This window comes from Oncorhynchus gorbuscha, linkage group LG22, assembly GCF_021184085.1.
Source record: "Oncorhynchus gorbuscha isolate QuinsamMale2020 ecotype Even-year linkage group LG22, OgorEven_v1.0, whole genome shotgun sequence".
Taxonomy (NCBI): Eukaryota; Metazoa; Chordata; class Actinopteri; order Salmoniformes; family Salmonidae; genus Oncorhynchus; species Oncorhynchus gorbuscha.
This window is the reverse complement of record NC_060194.1, coordinates 35,399,468-35,417,610: the sequence shown is the minus strand read 5'-3', so window position 1 is coordinate 35,417,610 and position 18,143 is coordinate 35,399,468. Positions and strand designations below refer to the sequence as shown.

General features: G+C 46.0%; 1 protein-coding gene across 1 annotated transcript in view; it reads left to right on the top strand.

Moving 5' to 3' along the window:
• Positions 1-2,644: 2,644 nt before the first annotated feature.
• Positions 2,645-18,143, top strand: part of LOC124009428 (mitogen-activated protein kinase kinase kinase 20-like) — a 31,185-nt gene continuing 15,686 nt past the window's right edge. Inside the window, exons 1-7 of the mRNA XM_046321242.1 lie at positions 2,645-3,004; positions 5,789-5,876; positions 7,307-7,408; positions 9,973-10,038; positions 10,242-10,270; positions 10,758-10,895; positions 11,232-11,318. Of these exons, the coding sequence (XP_046177198.1) occupies positions 2,846-3,004; positions 5,789-5,876; positions 7,307-7,408; positions 9,973-10,038; positions 10,242-10,270; positions 10,758-10,895; positions 11,232-11,318 (669 nt within the window). The 5' untranslated portion in view covers positions 2,645-2,845. The remainder of the gene's footprint in view (positions 3,005-5,788; positions 5,877-7,306; positions 7,409-9,972; positions 10,039-10,241; positions 10,271-10,757; positions 10,896-11,231; positions 11,319-18,143) is intronic.

Here is an 18,143-nt window from a genome sequence, read left to right as displayed (position 1 = left end):
GACTGGGAAAGGGGATAACAGGCCGGGAGCAGAATGTGATTAACAAACACACACATATACTGACTGGGAAAGGGGATAACAGGCCGGGAGCAGAATGTGATTAACAAACACCACATATACTGACTGGGAAAGGGGTTAACAGGCCGGGAGCAGAATGTGATTAACAAACACCACATATACTGACTGGGAAAGGGGATAACAGGCCGGGAGCAGAATGTGATTAACAAACACACACATATACTGACTGGGAAAGGGGATAACAGGCCGGGAGCAGAATGTGATTAACAAACACACACATATACTGACTGGGAAAGGGGATAACAGGCCGGGAGCAGAATGTGATTAACAAACACACACATATACTGACTGGGAAAGGGGATAACAGGCCGGGAGCAGAATGTGATTAACAAACACACACATATACTGACTGGGAAAGGGGATAACAGGCCGGGAGCAGAATGTGATTAACAAACACCACATATACTGACTGGGAAAGGGGATAACAGGCCGGGAGCAGAATGTGATTAACAAACACCACATATACTGACTGGGAAAGGGGTTAACAGGCCGGGAGCAGAATGTGATTAACAAACACCACATATACTGACTGGGAAAGGGGATAACAGGCCGGGAGCAGAATGTGATTAACAAACACACACATATACTGACTGGGAAAGGGGATAACAGGCCGGGAGCAGAATGTGATTAACAAACACCACATATACTGACTGGGAAAGGGGATAACAGGCCGGGAGCAGAATGTGATTAACAAACACCACATATACTGACTGGGAAAGGGGTTAACAGGCCGGGAGCAGAATGTGATTAACAAACACCACATATACTGACTGGGAAAGGGGATAACAGGCCGGGAGCAGAATGTGATTAACAAACACCACATATACTGACTGGGAAAGGGGTTAACAGGCCGGGAGCAGAATGTGATTAACAAACACCACATATACTGACTGGGAAAGGGGATAACAGGCCGGGAGCAGAATGTGATTAACAAACACCACATATACTGACTGGGAAAGGGGATAACAGGCCGGGAGCAGAATGTGATTAACAAACACACACATATACTGACTGGGAAAGGGGATAACAGGCAGGGAGCAGAATGTGATTAACAAACACCACATATACTGACTGGGAAAGGGGATAACAGGCCGGGAGCAGAATGTGATTAACAAACACCACATATACTGACTGGGAAAGGGGATAACAGGCCGGGAGCAGAATGTGATTAACAAACACCACATATACTGACTGGGAAAGGGGTTAACAGGCCGGGAGCAGAATGTGATTAACAAACACCACATATACTGACTGGGAAAGGGGATAACAGGCCGGGAGCAGAATGTGATTAACAAACACACACATATACTGACTGGGAAAGGGGATAACAGGCCGGGAGCAGAATGTGATTAACAAACACCACATATACTGACTGGGAAAGGGGATAACAGGCCGGGAGCAGAATGTGATTAACAAACACACACATATACTGACTGGGAAAGGGGATAACAGGCCGGGAGCAGAATGTGATTAACAAACACCACATATACTGACTGGGAAAGGGGTTAACAGGCAGGGAGCAGAATGTGATTAACAAACACCACATATACTGACTGGGAAAGGGGATAACAGGCCGGGAGCAGAATGTGATTAACAAACACACACATATACTGACTGGGAAAGGGGATAACAGGCAGGGAGCAGAATGTGATTAACAAACACCACATATACTGACTGGGAAAGGGGATAACAGGCCGGGAGCAGAATGTGATTAACAAACACCACATATACTGACTGGGAAAGGGGATAACAGGCCGGGAGCAGAATGTGATTAACAAACACCACATATACTGACTGGGAAAGGGGATAACAGGCAGGGAGCAGAATGTGATTAACAAACACCACATATACTGACTGGGAAAGGGGTTAACAGGCAGGGAGCAGAATGTGATTAACAAACACCACATATACTGACTGGGAAAGGGGATAACAGGCCGGGAGCAGAATGTGATTAACAAACACACACATATACTGACTGGGAAAGGGGATAACAGGCAGGGAGCAGAATGTGATTAACAAACACCACATATACTGACTGGGAAAGGGGATAACAGGCCGGGAGCAGAATGTGATTAACAAACACCACATATACTGACTGGGAAAGGGGATAACAGGCCGGGAGCAGAATGTGATTAACAAACACCACATATACTGACTGGGAAAGGGGATAACAGGCAGGGAGCAGAATGTGATTAACAAACACTACATATACTGACTGGGAAAGGGGATAACAGGCCGGGAGCAGAATGTGATTAACAAACACCACATATACTGACTGGGAAAGGGGATAACAGGCCGGGAGCAGAATGTGATTAACAAACACCACATATACTGACTGGGAAAGGCGTTAACAGGCCGGGAGCAGAATGTGATTAACAAACACACACATTTACACACTCCATCGCTCTCTCTCTCTCTCTCTCTCTCTCTCTCTCTCTCTCTCTCTCTCTCTCTCTCTCTCTCTCTCTCTCTCTGCTCTCTTTCTCTCTCTCTCTTTCTCTCTCTGTGTCTGCTCTCTTTCTCTCTCTGCTCTTTCTCTCTCTGTGTCTGCTCTCTTTCTCTCTCTGACTGCTCTCTTTCTCTCTCTGTCTGCTGTCTCTCGTTCTCTGCTCTCTGCTCTCTCATTCTCTGAGTCCATTCTGCTATCGGGAGAGTGTGATTAAACTTTCTCTCCCTCTCTCAGACCCTTTCCCTCTCTCTCTCTGTTCCCTCCCCTTTCAGATTTCTCTGTTTACTCAGAGCGGCTGTCTTCGAGTGCGTGTCAGCCATGTCGTCTCTGGGTGCCTCGTTTGTCCAGATAAAACATGAGGACCTGCGGTTCTATGAGAACTGTGGAGGGGGCAGCTTTGGGACTGTGTACCGAGCACACTGGATATCTCAGGATAAAGAGGTCGCTGTGAAGAAACTACTCAAGATTGAGACTGAGGTAGGAGACACACACTTCCCTCTCCTGTCCCCTGTTCCCTCTCCTGTTCCCTGTTCTCTGTCCCCTCTCCTGTTCCCTGTTCCCTGTCCCCTCTCCTGTTCCCTGTCCCCTCTCCTGTCCCCTCTCCTGTTCCCTGTTCCCTCTCCTGTTCCCTCTCCTGTTCCCTGTCCCCTCTCCTGTTCCCTGTTCCCTCTCCTGTTCCCTCTCCTGTTCCCTGTTCCCTGTTCCCTGTTCTCTGTCCCCTCTCCTGTTCCCTCTCCTGTTCCCTGTTCCCTCTCCTGTTCCCTGTTCCTGTCCCCTCTCCTGTTCCCTGTTCCCTGTTCCCTCTCCTGTCCCCTCTCCTGTTCCCTCTCCTGTTCCCTGTTCCCTGTCCCCTCTCCTGTTCCCTGTTCCCTGTCCCCTCTCCTGTTCCCTCTCCTGTTCCCTGTCACCTCTCCTGTTCCCTCTCCCCTCTCCTGTTCCCTCTCCTGTTCCCTGTTCCCTCTCCTGTTCCCTCTCCTGTTCCCTGTTCCCTCTCCTGTTCCCTGTTCCCTGTCCCCTCTCTTGTTCCCTGTTCCCTGTCCCCTCTCCTGTTCCCTCTCCTGTTCCCTGTCCCCTCTCCTGTTCCCTCTCCCCTCTCCTGTTCCCTCTCCTGTTCCCTGTCCCCTCTCCTGTTCCCTCTGCTGTTCCCTCTCCTGTTCCCTGTTCCCTGTCCCCTCTCCTGTTCCCTGTTCCCTGTCCCCTCTCCTGTTCCCTCTCCTGTTCCGTGTTCCCTCTCCTGTTCCCTCTCCTGTCCCCTCTCCCCTCTCCTGTTCCCTCTCCTGTTCCCTGTTCCCTCTCCTGTTCCCTGTTCCCTCTCCTGTTCCCTGTTCCCTGTCCCCTCTCCTGTTCCCTGTTCCCTGTCCCCTCTCCTGTTCCCTCTCCTGTTCCGTGTTCCCTCTCCTGTTCCCTCTCCTGTCCCCTCTCCCCTCTCCTGTTCCCTCTCCTGTTCCCTGTTCCCTCTCCTGTTCCCTGTTCTCTGTCCCCTCTCCTGTTCCCTCTCCTGTTCCCTGTTCCCTGTCCCCTCTCCTGTTCCCTGTTCTCTGTCCCCTCTCCTGTTCCCTCTCCTGTTCCCTGTTCCCTGTCCCCTCTCCTGTTCCCTGTTCCCTCCCCTCTTCCCTCTCCTGTTCCCTGTTCTTTCTCCTGTTCCCTCTTTCCTCTGCTCTTCCCTCTCCTGTTCCCTGTTCCCTCTCCTGTTCCCTGTTCCCTCGCCTGTTCCATTCCCTGTTCCCTGTCCCCTCTCCTGTTCCCTCTCCTGTTCCGTGTTCCCTCTCCTGTTCCCTCTCCTGTCCCCTCTCCACTCTCCTGTTCCCTCTCCTGTTCCCTGTTCCCTCTCCTGTTCCCTGTTCTCTGTCCCCTCTCCTGTTCCCTCTCCTGTTCCCTGTTCCCTCTCCTGTTCCCTGTTCTCTGTCCCCTCTCCTGTTCCCTCTCCTGTTCCCTGTTCCCTGTTCCCTGTCCCCTCTCCTGTTCCCTGTTCCCTCTCCTCTTCCCTCTCCTGTTCCCTGTTCATTCTCCTGTTCCCTCTTTCCTCTGCTCTTCCCTCTCCTGTTCCCTGTTCCCTCTCCTGTTCCCTGTTCCCTCGCCTGTTCCATTCCCTGTTCCCTGCCCTCTCTCCTGTTCCCTCTCCTGTTCCCTGTTCCCTTGCCTGTTCCCTTCCCTGTTCCCTGTTCCCTCTCCTGTTCCCTCTCTTGTTCCCTCTCCTGTTCCCTGTTCCCTGTTCCCTCTCCTGTTCCTTGTCCCCTCTCCTGTTCCCTCTCCTGTTCCTTGTCCCCTCTCCTGTTCCTTGTCCCCTCTCCTGTTCCCTGTTCCCTCTCCTGTTCCCTGTTCCCTCTCCTGTTCCCTCTTCTGTTCCCTGTTCCCTCTCCTGTTCCCTGTTCCCTCTCCTGTTCCCTGTTCCCTCTCCTGTTCCCTCTCCTGTTCCTTGTACCTCTCCTCTTTCTATAATTTTAGAGTACAGAATTTGTTAATAACATAAGCTTCTTCTTCTCTTCCTCCTATTCTGTGAGGTATTGTATGGGCTATATTTTTGTCTGCCGTTCAGTGATTCCCAAACAAATTATGTGGCCGACACAATGAACAAAACACTATTTCCTGCCACAATCCAGTCTGAAATTGTAACTCAGTATAAATTATTTCCCAACCCAGCAGAAAACCCATGGGTTATGGTGTCCTGGCCTGGCTGTGACTCTGTCATTACAATGCCTGACTTTCTCCGTTGATGGGTGAATAACTGTTGAGACATGTACTGGCAAGGGCTGGGGCGCTTCTAAACGCACGCACACACACACACAAAATGTATGTATTCTATAGTAGATATGGCCTGTTCGTGAGTTGACTGATAGCATGTTTGCCATGTTGACGTTGTGTTGCTTGGTGCTCTGACCCTTGGTGCTCCGACCCTAAACTTAGAGTGTGAAAAAGTGAATACGGAACAGACATGCATAGCAGAAAAACATTGTGTACATCCCTCAGATCGCTTATATCAGAGTGATCAATATCCTTTGCATATACAGTACACCTATAGTAAGTATATACTGTGCACACCACAGGCGGCTGGTGGCACCTTATCGGGGAAAACATGCTCATAATAATGGCTGGAACAGAATAAATGGAATGTTATTGAACACATCAAACACGGTGGCTCCATGTGTTTGATACCATTCCATTCCTTCCGTTCCAGTCACTATTATGAGCCATAATCCCCTCCGCAGCCTCCTGTGATGCATACAGTACACACTCATGCTGTCTCCCCCCCCCCCCATCTAGGCTGAGATTCTGAGTATTCTCAGTCATAAGAACATCATTCAGTTCTATGGAGCCGTACTGGAGTCCCCCAACTATGGAATCATCACAGGTCAGTGTGTGTGTGTGTGTGTGTGTGTGTGTGTGTGTGTGTGTGTGTGTGTGTGTGTGTGTGTGTGTGTGTGTGTGTGTGTGTGTGTGTGTGTGTGTGTGTGTGTGTGTGTGTGTGTGTGTGTGTGTGTGTGTGTGTGTGTGTGTGTGTGTGTGTGTATTTTCCTCATACACTCGCCAATGGATATGGAACCACAACAGGTTGAGGATCAATGTTTAGGCCACAGACTGTGAGTTGTATTTCCTGGCAGGACATAAGCTCTGTGACAGCACTGCCCATTATAATGACTTACAGAACACACTACCAAGTGTGTGTGTGAGCCTGAGGTGCTAAGCTATGTTTGACGTTTCTCAAGTCGTTATGAGTTCAGGTTGTGAGTGACAGTAGGAAGACTGTTGAACGATCTCAACCCCTGTTCTCTCTCTCTGTGTGTGTGTGTGTTTATTCTACACTGTACTGTACGGTTCTTACAAAGTGTCTTGAGTTGCAGAAATACAGTCACTTGGAAATGTCCTTGTTTTTGAAAGAAAAGCAAAATGTTTGTCCATTAAAATTACATCAAATTGATCAGAAATACGATGTGTAGACATCGCTAATGTTGTAGCTGGAAATGGCTGATTTTTAATGGAATGTCTACATAGGTGTACAGAGGCCCATTATTAGCAACCATCACTCCTGTGTTCCAATGGTACGTTGTGTTAGCAATTCCAAGTTTATCATTTTAAAGGCTAATTGATCATTAGAAAACCATTTTGCAATTAGCACAGCTGAAAACTGTTGTTCTGATTAAAGAAGCAATAAAACTGGCCTTCCTTAGACTTGTGGACTATCTGGAGCATCAGCATTTGTGGATTCGATTACAGGCTCAAAATGGACAGAAACTCATCAGTCTATGCTTGTTCTGAGAAATGAAGGCTATTCCATGCGAGAGATTAGAATAGACAGAGGAGTGGGAGGACCTGGTGCACAACTGAGCAAAAGGACAAGTACAGCAGACTGTCTAGTTTGAGAAACAGATGCCTCACAAGTCCTCAACTGGCAGCTTCATTAAATAGTACCTGAAAACACCAGTCTCAACGTCAACAGTGAAGAGGCGACTCCGGGATGCTGGCCTCTTTTTAAAATGATACATTTGGATTACCTAACATAACCTGCCATTGGAACACAGGAGTGATGGTTGCTGATAATGGGCCTCTGTATGCCTATGTAGATATTCCATTAAAATTCAGCCGTTTACAGCTACAATAGTCATTTCCAACATTAACAATGTCTACACTGTATTTCTGATCAATTTGATGTTATTTTAAATGGACAAAAAAAACGTGCTTTTCTTTCAAAAACAAGGACATTTCTAAGTGAGCCTAAAGTTTTGAACAGAGGTGTACATTATTTTTGTTTAAAAAAAACACATAATTGTATTTCCTCTCCAGAGTATGCAGGCGGAGGTTCTCTGTATGAGTACCTGTCCAGTGAGCAGAGTCAGGAGATGGACATGGAACAGATCATGACCTGGGCCATGGAGATAGCCAAAGGTGAAGACAGACATACTTTTAAACATGTTTCCCTGCTCCCAGAACAGTGCTTCTATGGATTTGATATATTCCAGAGTGAGCACACCGGATTCAACTCATCAAGCCCTTGAATAGGTGAATCAGGATAGCTAGTTCAGAGCTACAACAGCATTGTGAAATGTCTGCAGAGGTTTGAGAACCACTGTCCCAGACTACGCTTAGTATTCTAGTTCCACCAAGTCTCGACTCTAGAGCACCCTTAGCTAAATAAACTGGTTGAGTTCTGTCTTCCTGAGGGGAAACTACGAAGCAGGATCCATGAGTTAGCCAGCTAGCTTGCCTGTAATTTCTGAAATAACTTTTCATTTATTAGAAAGATAAGCTTGAAACGTGCATGGTCTAATTGACTCAACAACCAAAAACACATAGCCTATACACTGAGCTTACAACACATCAGGAACTGCTCTTTCCATGACATATACTGACCAGGTGAATACAGGTGAATGCTATGATCCCTTATTGATGTCACTTGTTAAATCCACATCAATCTGTGTAGATTAAGGGGAGGAGACAGACAGGTTAAATAATGATTTTTAAGCCTTGAAACAATGGATTGTGTATGTGTGCAATTCAGAGTGTGAATGGGCAAGACAAAAGCGATGCCTTTGAACGGGGTGATGCCCGTGCGGGGCGATGCCTTTGAACGGGGTGATGCCCGTGCGGGGCGATGCCTTTGAACGGGGTGTGGTAGTAGGTGCCAGGCGCACTGGTTTAATAGGGATAGCCCCCTTTTTGTCAATTTTCACCTAAATGACATACCCAAATCTAACTGCCTGTAGCTCAGGCCCTGAAGCAATTCGAAAGGAAACACTTTGAAGTTTGTGGAAATGTGAATTGAATGTAGGAGAATATAACACAATAAATCTGGTAGAAGAAAATACAATGACAAAACCAGCCTGTGTTTTTTTTTACCACCATCTTTGAAATGCAAGAGAAAGGTCACTGTTATAGCTATCACTCTGGTTGTAATTCCACTAGTGTCCACAAGATGGCAGCAGTGTATGTGCAACGTTTCAGATGGATAACGTGGAGTATGACTGATCCTCAAGACTTTTAGTGTAAAGTCCCCAGGTACATTTGGGTAAATCTTAAAGGAGACATTCGCATTCATATTCCATTTTTCTGCAAGAATATCGTCAAATCTGCATACTTGGATTTTGATTTAGCTTTCCAAGTATTAGTAGCCATATTATAATGGCTACTAATACAAAACAAAACAAGAAGTTTTTATAACTTCATAATATCCTTACAATTTTTGTCCAAAATGAAAAGGCATGCTGTCGTTCAAGATGAAAAGTTAAATTTTATGACATATACATTGTTTCCGGATGCTCCCATAAAGCCCAGCTCATTGGCTATCTAGCTTTGACTAGCTAGCTTTGTTTGACCCCAATTGGTGCTTATTTGACAAAGATAGTCGTTCAAGTGATGGCCGCCCGCGTCATCGGCGTGCCATGAAGGCATCGCTCTCTGACCAAATATGGTGTCCTATAGGATATACTACACCCCCAATGAAATAGTGAAGTCTTGTTACCGTCTAGGATCTCTGAGTAATAGATATGAATGTGATTTGACTCGTTGAAACAACGTTTAAGGTGAGATTTTCACAGATTCCTTTCTTTGCAAATTGAACAGTGGAAATACAAAATCGATCGTGCATGAAATATATGGACCTTTTTAGGAAATTAAAAAGGATTTTATCTAACAAAATGACACTTCATGTTATCTCTGAGACCGTTTGAGGAGAACTCCTAACAAAACAGTTTTTTTTCACCGCAATTGGTTTGATAAATTCACCTCTGAAGGTGAAATGTTCTACTTACATTCTGAAATCTTGCTCTGATTTATCATCCAAACAGTAGCATGGGATTTTTTCCCGCAATAGCTACTGTAAATTGGACAGTGGAGTTACATTAACAAGAACTTAAGCTTTCAGCCGATGTAAGACATGTATGTACAGACAGCTGTTGTTACTCTAAAATCTGCTATCTTGACATAACGCGCTGAATGATTTACAACTGTCCAATTGACGGGATGCCAATCCATTAATGTTTTTTTAAAGTCAAGAACTGCAACGCTGCTGGGTTTTTCACACTCAACGGTTTCCTTGTGTATCAAGAATGATCCACCACCCAAAGAACATTCAGCCCACTTCACACAACTGTGGGAATCTTTGGAGTCAACATTGGCCAGCATCCCTGTGGAATGCTTTCGACACCTAGTAGAGTCCCTGCCCTGACAAATTGAGGATGTTCTGAGTGCAAAAGGGGGTGCAACATAATATTAGGAAGGTGTTCCTAATGTTTTGTACACTCAGTGTATATGTTTAGCTTTCTTAATGAATCAGAAAGTCAACAGTTATTTCTGGTTATTTATCAAAGTTAGCTGGCTGAGTGCAACAGGAGCACATTCTTCTCTGGTGTGAGGATCAGTGATTTGTTTGGAGACAGGTAGCCATTGTCGAGCAGAGTTGTTTACATTTTGTTGGTCCGTGGCTCAGCATGTTTAATGTTTCTGTCCAATAGGAATGCACTATCTTCATTCGGAAGCCCCAGTCAAGGTCATTCACAGAGACCTCAAGTCACGAAACGGTAACCAACTGCACACACAATCTGCAACCAAACGTATTTACCCGCCAGGAAATCCAACATTTCTCTCACTGCTACTGCTACATAATAACCTTCCATTGTAAACCAATCAGGATGAATGGATTATAGTTTGATAGTGAGGAATGGCATAATGATGAGAAGTGGATCCTCTTGTGGACTGACCTTTATCTCTGTTCCTACTACAGTGGTACTGACAGCAGACAAGGTGCTCAAGGTACATACAGTAGGGTGTCTGACAATTATTGTGTTTTCACTTATACATCCTTTATTACTTTACCTTTACAGAGCCAATCTGTAAATATCATCACCATATATTGTTATTTATTTGATTTATTTTGCTCCTTTGCACCCCAGTACCGCTACTTGCACACTCATCTTCTGCACATCTATCACCCCAGTGTTTCATTTGCCATACTGTAATAATTTCGCCACTATAGCCTATTTATTGCCTCACCCCCCTTATCCTACTTCATTTGCACACACTGTATATAGACTCTCTCTATTGTGTTATTGACTGTATGTTTGTTTATTCCATGTGTAACTCATGTCCATTTGTCGAACTGCTTTGCTTTATCTTGGTCAGGTCGCAGTTGTAAATGAGAACTTGTTTTCAACTAGCCTACCTGGTTAAATAAAAGTAAAATAAAAAATAATGTTGTAGTTAAGTGTCCCAATGCTTTCTCTCTCTGGTCTGTTGTCAGATCTGTGATTTTGGAGCGTCTAAGTTCCAGTCCCACACCACCCACATGACAGTGGTGGGCACCTTCCCCTGGATGGCCCCAGAAGTCATACAGAGCCTACCTGTATCAGAGACCTGTGATACATTCTCCTACGGAGTGGTGAGTGTGTCTGTGTGGGAGGGGAGGAGTCTGATACTGTATGTTCAACCTCAAGTGGTCTTTCGGCAAAATCTTCACTGCAAAAACATCTGGCATATCATCTTGTGTCTGTGTGCGCTCGTGTGTGTGTGTGCTCGTGTGTGTGTGCGCTCGTGTGTGTGTGCGCTCGTGTGTGTGTGCGGTCATGTGTGTGTGTGTGTGTGTGTGTGTGTGTGTGTGTGTGTGTGTGTTCGCTCGTGTGTGTGTGCGCTCGTTTGTGTGTGTGCGCTCTTGTGTGTGTGCGCTCGTGTGTGTGCTCATGTGTGTGTACGCGGTCGTGTGTGTGTGTGTTACCAGGTGCTATGGGAAATGCTGACACGGGAGGTTCCCTTCAAAGGCTTCGAGGGGCTGCAGGTGGCTTGGCTGGTGGTGGAGAAACAAGAGGTACACCAAGACACATTGTTCTGATTTACGATTAGTTAAGAGCTTCAAGGGGCTCAGATTCCCTTGCAAATACAAGACAGTCATACATAGAATCAAACATAAAACCAGTGGTGGAAAAAGTACCCAATTGTCAGACTTGAGTAGAAGTAAAGATACCTTAATGGAAAATGACTCAAGTGAAAGTGAAAGTCACTCAGTAAATGTAATTGCTTAAATATGAATGAGTATTGAAAGAAAAAGTATAAATCATTTCAAATTCCCTATATTAAACAAACCAGACGGCACCATTTTTTTTTTCATTTACGGATAGTCAGGGGCACACTCCAACACTCATACATCATTTACAGATAGCAAGGGGCACACTCCAACACTCAGACATAATTTACAGATAGCCATGGCCACACTACAACACTCAGACATCATTTACAGATAGCAAGGGGCAGACTACAACACTCATACATCATTTACAGATAGCCAGGGGCACACTACAACACTCATACATCATTTACAGATAGCCAGGGGCACACTACAACACTCATACATCATTTACAGATAGCCAGGGGCACACTCCAACACTCATACATTTTTTTACAGATAGCCAGGGGCACACTCCAACACTCAGACATCATTTACAGATATCCAGGGGCACACTCCAACACTCAGACATCATTTACATATAGCCAGGGGCACACTACAACACTCAGACATCATTTACATATAGCCAGGGGCACACTCCAACACTCATACATTTTTTTACAGATAGCCAGGGGCACACTCCAACACTCAGACATCATTTACAGATATCCAGGGGCACACTCCAACACTCAGACATCATTTACAGATATCCAGGGGCACACTCCAACACTCAGACATCATTTACAGATAGCCAGGGGCCCACTCCAACACTTATACATAATTTACAGATAGCCAGGGGCACACTCCAACACTCAGACATCATTTACAGATAGCCAGGGGCCCACTCCAACACTTAGACATAATTTACAGATAGCCAGGGGCACACTCCAACACTCAGACATAATTTACAGATAGCCAGGGGCACACTCCAACACTCAAACATCATTTACAGATAGCCAGGGGCACACTCCAACACTCAGACATCATTTACAGATATCCAGGTGCACACTCCAACATTTAGACATAATTTATTTTTACTTATGTAATTTAACCACTGCATAAAACACATGCACACACTGAACAAGTTACACACACAGAGCCGGAGTAACAATGTGATGCTCTCATGCTTTCCGCTGTGAGGAGGGTAAAGGAGTATTTCTAGAGCTGATCTCAGCTCTCTGCTCTTGTAAGGCATGTATACTATGCTGTAGGGGGCTTTATATTGTGTGTAGTGGGGTTTATACTGTGTGTGTGTGTGTGTGTGTGTAGGGGGTTTATACTGTGTGTGTGTGTGTGTGTGTAGGGGGTTTATACTGTGTGTGTGTGTGTGTGTGTAGGGGGTTTATGCTGTGTGTGTGTGTGTGTGTGTGTAGGGGGCTTATACTGTGTGTGTGTGTGTGTGTGTGTGTGTGTGTGTGTGTGTGTGTGTGTGTGTGTGTGTGTGGGGGTTTATAGTGTGTGTGTGTGTGTGTGTAGTGGGGTTTATACTGTGTGTGTGTGTGTGTGTGTGTGTGTGTGTGTGTGTGTGTGTGTGTGTGTGTGTGTGTGTGTGTGTGTGTGTGTGTAGTGGGTTTATACTGTGTGTGTGTGTGTAGGGGGTTTATACTGTGTGTGTGTGTGTGTGTGTGTGTGTGTGTGTGTGTGTGTGTGTGTGTGTGTGTGTGTGTGTGTGTGTGTGTGTGTGTGTGTGTGTAGGGGTTTATACTGTGTGTGTGTGTAGGGGGTTTTACTGTGTGTGTGTGTGTGTGTGTGTGTGTAGGGGGTTTATACTGTGTGTGTGTGTGTGTGTGTGTGTGTGTGTGTGTGTGTGTGTGTGTGTGTGTGTGTGTGTAGGGGTTTATACTGTGTGTGTGTGTGTGTGTGTGTGTAGGGGGTTTATACTGTGTGTGTGTGTGTGTGTGTGTGTGTGTAGGGGGTTTTACTGTGTGTGTGTGTGTGTGTGTGTGTGTGTGTGTGTGTGTGTGTGTGTGTGTGTGTGTGTGTGTGTGTGTGTGTGTGTGTGTGTGTAGGGGGTTTATACTGTGTGTGTGTGTGTGTGTGTGTGTGTGTGTGTGTGTGTGTGTGTGTGTGTGTGTGTGTGTGTGTGTGTGTGTGTGTGTGGGGGGTTTATACTGTGTGTGTGTGTGTGTGTGTGTGTGTGTGTGTGTAGGGGGTTTATACTGTGTGTGTGTGTGTGTGTGTGTGTGTGTGTAGGGGTTTATGCTGTGTGTGTGTGTGTGTGTGTGTGTGTAGGGGTTTATACTGTGTGTGTGTGTGTGTAGGGGGTTATGCTGTGTGTGTGTGTGTGTAGGGGGTTTATACTGTGTGTGTGTGTGTGTGTGTGTGTGTGTGTGTGTGTGTGTGTGTGTGTGTGTGTGTGTGTGTGTGTAGGGGGTTTATGCTGTTTGTGTGTGTGTAGGGGGTTTATGCTGTGTGTGTATTGGACCCCATCCAAGAGCATACTGGGACACTCAGGAATTGTGTTCTCAGATCTCTATAGAGTGCAGCACACTATTACTGGAACATACACTTGTTTCAAATCAAATCACATTTTATTTGTCACATACACATGGTTAGCAGATGTTAATGCGAGTGTAGCGAAATGCTTGTGCTTCTAGTTCCGACAGTGCAGTAATATCTAACAAGTAATCTAACAAATTCACAAAAACTACCTTATACACACAAGTGTAAAGGGATGAATAAGAATATGTACATATAAATATATGGATGAGCGATGGCCGCGCGGCATAGGCAAGATGTAGTAGATGGTATAGAATACACTAAATACATATGAGAAGAGTAATGTAGGATATGTAGACATTATTAAAGTGACTAGTGATACATTTAATACATGGATTTAATAAAGGTATTAAAGTGTCAAGATATTATGTATGTTGGCAGCAAATCAAATCAAATGTATTTATATAGCCCTTCGTACATCAGCTGATATCTCAAAGTGCTGTACAGAAACCCAGCCTAAAACCCCAAATAGCAAGTAATGCAGGTGTAGAAGCACGGTGGCTAGGAAAAACTCCCTAGAAAGGACAAAACCTAGGAAGAAACCTAGAGAGGAACCAGGCTATGTGGGGTGGCCAGTCCTCTTCTGGTTGTGCCGGGTGGAGATTATAACAGAACATTGCCAAGATGTTCAAATGTTCATAAATGACCAGCATGGTCCAATAATAATAAGGCAGAACAGTTGAAACTGGAGCAGCAGCACGGTCAGGTGGACTGGGGACAGCAAGGAGACATCATGTCAGGTAGTCCTGGGGCATGGTCCTAGGGCTCAGGTCCTCCGAGAGAGAGAAAGAAAGAGAGAAGGAGAGAATTAGAGAATGCACACTTTGATTCACACAGGACACCGAATAGGACAGGAGAAGTACTCCAGATATAACAAAATAACCCTAGCCCCCCGACACATAAACTACTGCAGCATGAATACTGGAGGCTGAGGCATGAGGGGTCAGGAGACACTGTGGCCCCATCTGAGGACACCCCCGGACAGGGCCAAACAGGAAGGATATAACCCCACCCACTTTGCCGAAGCACAGCCCCCACACCCCTAGAGGGATATCTTCAACCACCAACTTACCATCCTGAGACAAGGCTGAGTATAGCCCACAAAGATCTCCGCCATGGCACAACCCAAGGGGGGGCGCCAACCCAGACAGGATGACCACATCAGTGAATCAACCCACTCAGGTGACGCACCCCCCAGGGACGGCATGAGAGAGCCCCAGCAAGCCAGTGACTCAGCCCCTGTAATAGGGTTAGAGGCAGAGAATCCCAGTGGAAAGAGGGGAACCGGCTAGGCAGAGACAGCAAGGGAGGTTCGTTGCTCCAGAGCCTTTCCGTTCACCTTCCCACTCCTGGGCCAGACTACACTCAATCGTATGACCCACTGAAGAGATGATTCTTCAGTAAAGACTTAAAGGTTGAGACCGAGTTTGCGTCTCTGACATGGGTAGGCAGACCGTTCCATAAAAATGGAGCTCTATAGGAGAAAGCCCTGCCTCCAGCTGTTTGCTTAGAAATTCTAGGGACAATTAGGAGGCCTGCGTCTTGTGACCGTAGCGTACCTGTAGGTATGTACGGCAGGACCAAATCAGAGAGATAGGTAGGAGCAAGCCCATGTAATGCTTTGTAGGTTAGCAGTAAAACCTTGAAATCAGCCCTTGCTTTGACAGGAAGCCAGTGTAGAGAGGCTAGCACTGGAGTAATATGATCAATTTTTTTGGTTCTAGTCAGGATTCTAGCAGCCGTATTTAGCACTAACTGAAATTTATTTAGTGATTTATCTGGGTAGCCGGAAAGTAGAGCATTGCAGTAGTCTAACCTAGAAGTGACAAAAGCATGGATGAATTTTTCTGCATCATTTTTGGACAGAAAGTTTCTGATTTTTGCAATGTTACGTAGATGGAAAAAAGCTGTCCTTGAAATGGTCTTGATATGTTCTTCAAAAGAGAGATCAGGGTCCAGAGTAACACCGAGGTCCTTCACAGTTTTATTTGAGACGACTGTACAACCATTAAGATTAATTGTCAGATTCAACAGAAGATCTCTTTGTTTCTTGGAACCTATAACAAGCATCTCTGTTTTGTCCGAGTTTAAAAGTAGAACGTTTGCAGCCATCCACTTCCTTATGTCTGAAACACATGCTTCTAGCAAGGGCAATTTTGGGGCTTCACCATGTTTCATTGAAATGTACAGCTGTGTGTCATCCGCATAGCAGTGAAAGTTAACATTATGTTTTCGAATAACATCCCCAAGAGGTAAAATATATAGTGAAAACAATAGTGGTCCTGAAACGGAACCTTGAGGAACACCGAAATTTACAGTTGATTTGTCAGAGGACAAACCATTCACAGAGACAAACATATCTTTCCGACAGATAAGATCTAGACCAGGCCAGAACTTGTCCGTGTAGACCAATTTGGGTTTCCAATCTCTCCAAAAGAATGTGGTGATCGATGGTATCAAAAGCAGCACTAAGGTCTAGGAGCATGAGGACAGATGCAGAGCCTCGATCCTATGCCATTAAAATGTCATTTACAACCTTCACAAGTGTCGTCTCCTTGCTATGATGGGGTCTAAAACCAGACTGAAGCATTTTGTATACATTGTTGGTCTTCCAGAAGGCAGTGAGTTGCTGCGCAATGATGGCTGGAGTTGGGTCAGTGTCAATGACAGTGTGTTGGCAGCAGCCACTCAATGTTAGTGATGGCTGTTTAACAGTCTGATGGCCTTGAGATAGAAGCTGTTTTTCGGTCTCACTGTCCCCGCTTTGACGCACCTGTACTGACCTCTCCTTCTGGATGATAGCGGGGTGAAAAGGCAGTGGCTCGGGTGGTTGTTGTCCTTGATGATCTTTTTGGCATTCCTGTGACATCTGGTGGTGTAGGTGTCCTGGCAGGTAGTTTGCCCCCGGTGATGCGTTGTGCAGACCGAACCACCCTCTGGAGAGCCTTGCAGTTCTGGGCTGAGCAGTTGCTGTACCAGGCGGTGATACAGCCCAACAGGATGCTCTCGATTGTGCATCTGTAAAAGACCATTTCAGTTTGTCTGTGATGTGTACGCCGAGGAACTTCAAACTTTCCGCCTTCTCTACTACTATCCCATCTATGTGGATAGGGGGCTGCTCCCTCTGCTGTTTCCTGAAGTACACGATCATCTCCTTTGTTTTGTTGACGTTGAGTGAGAGGTTATTTTCCTGACACAACACTCCGAGGACCCTCACCTCCACCCTGTACGCTGTCTCGTTGTTGTTGGTAATCAAGCCTACCACTGTAGTGTCGTCTGCAAACTTGATGATTGAGTTGGAGGAGTGCATGGCCATGCAGTCATGGGTGAATAGGGAGTACAGGAGAGGGCTGAGAATGCACCCTTGTGGGGCCCCAGTGTTGAGAATATGTTAAGGTGGAGATGTTGTTACCTATCCTAACCACCTGGGGGCGGCCGTCAGAAGGTCCAGGACTCAGTTGCACAGGATGGGGTTGAGACCCAGGGCCTCCAGCTTAATGACGAGTTTGGAGGGTACTTTGGTGTTAAATGTTGAGCTGTAGTCAATAAACAACATTCTTACATAGATATTCCTCTTGTCCGGGTGGGTTAGGGCAGTGTGATGGTGATGGCGTCATCTGTGGACTTATTGGGGCGGGAGTGGGTTGGAGTGGGTCTAGGGTGACAAGTAGGGTGGAGGTGATATGATCATTGACTGGTCTCTCAAAGCACTTCATGATAACAGAAGTGAGTGCTACGGGCGATAGTCATTCAGTTCAGTAACCTTAGCTTTCTTGGGAACAGGAACAATGATGGCCATCTTGAAGCATGTGGGTACACCAGACTGGGATAGGGATTGATTGAATATGTCCGTAAACACACCAGCCAGCTGGTCTGCACATGCTCTGCCGTCCGGGCTGACAGCTTTGCGAGGGTTAACACATTTAAATGTTTTACTCATGTTAGCCAAGGTGAAAGAGAGCCCACAGGCTTTGGTAGCGTGCCGTGTCAGTGGCACTGTACCGGCCTCAGTTTAAACCCCCTTCCACACACACACACACGCATATAACCCCTACACCAGAGTTTCCCAAACTCGGTCCTCGGGACCCCAGCTGATACAAATAATCAACTAATCATCAAGCTTTGATAATTTGAATCAGCTGTGTAGTGTTAGGGCAAAAAACAAAATGTGCACCCCTTTGGTTCCCGAGA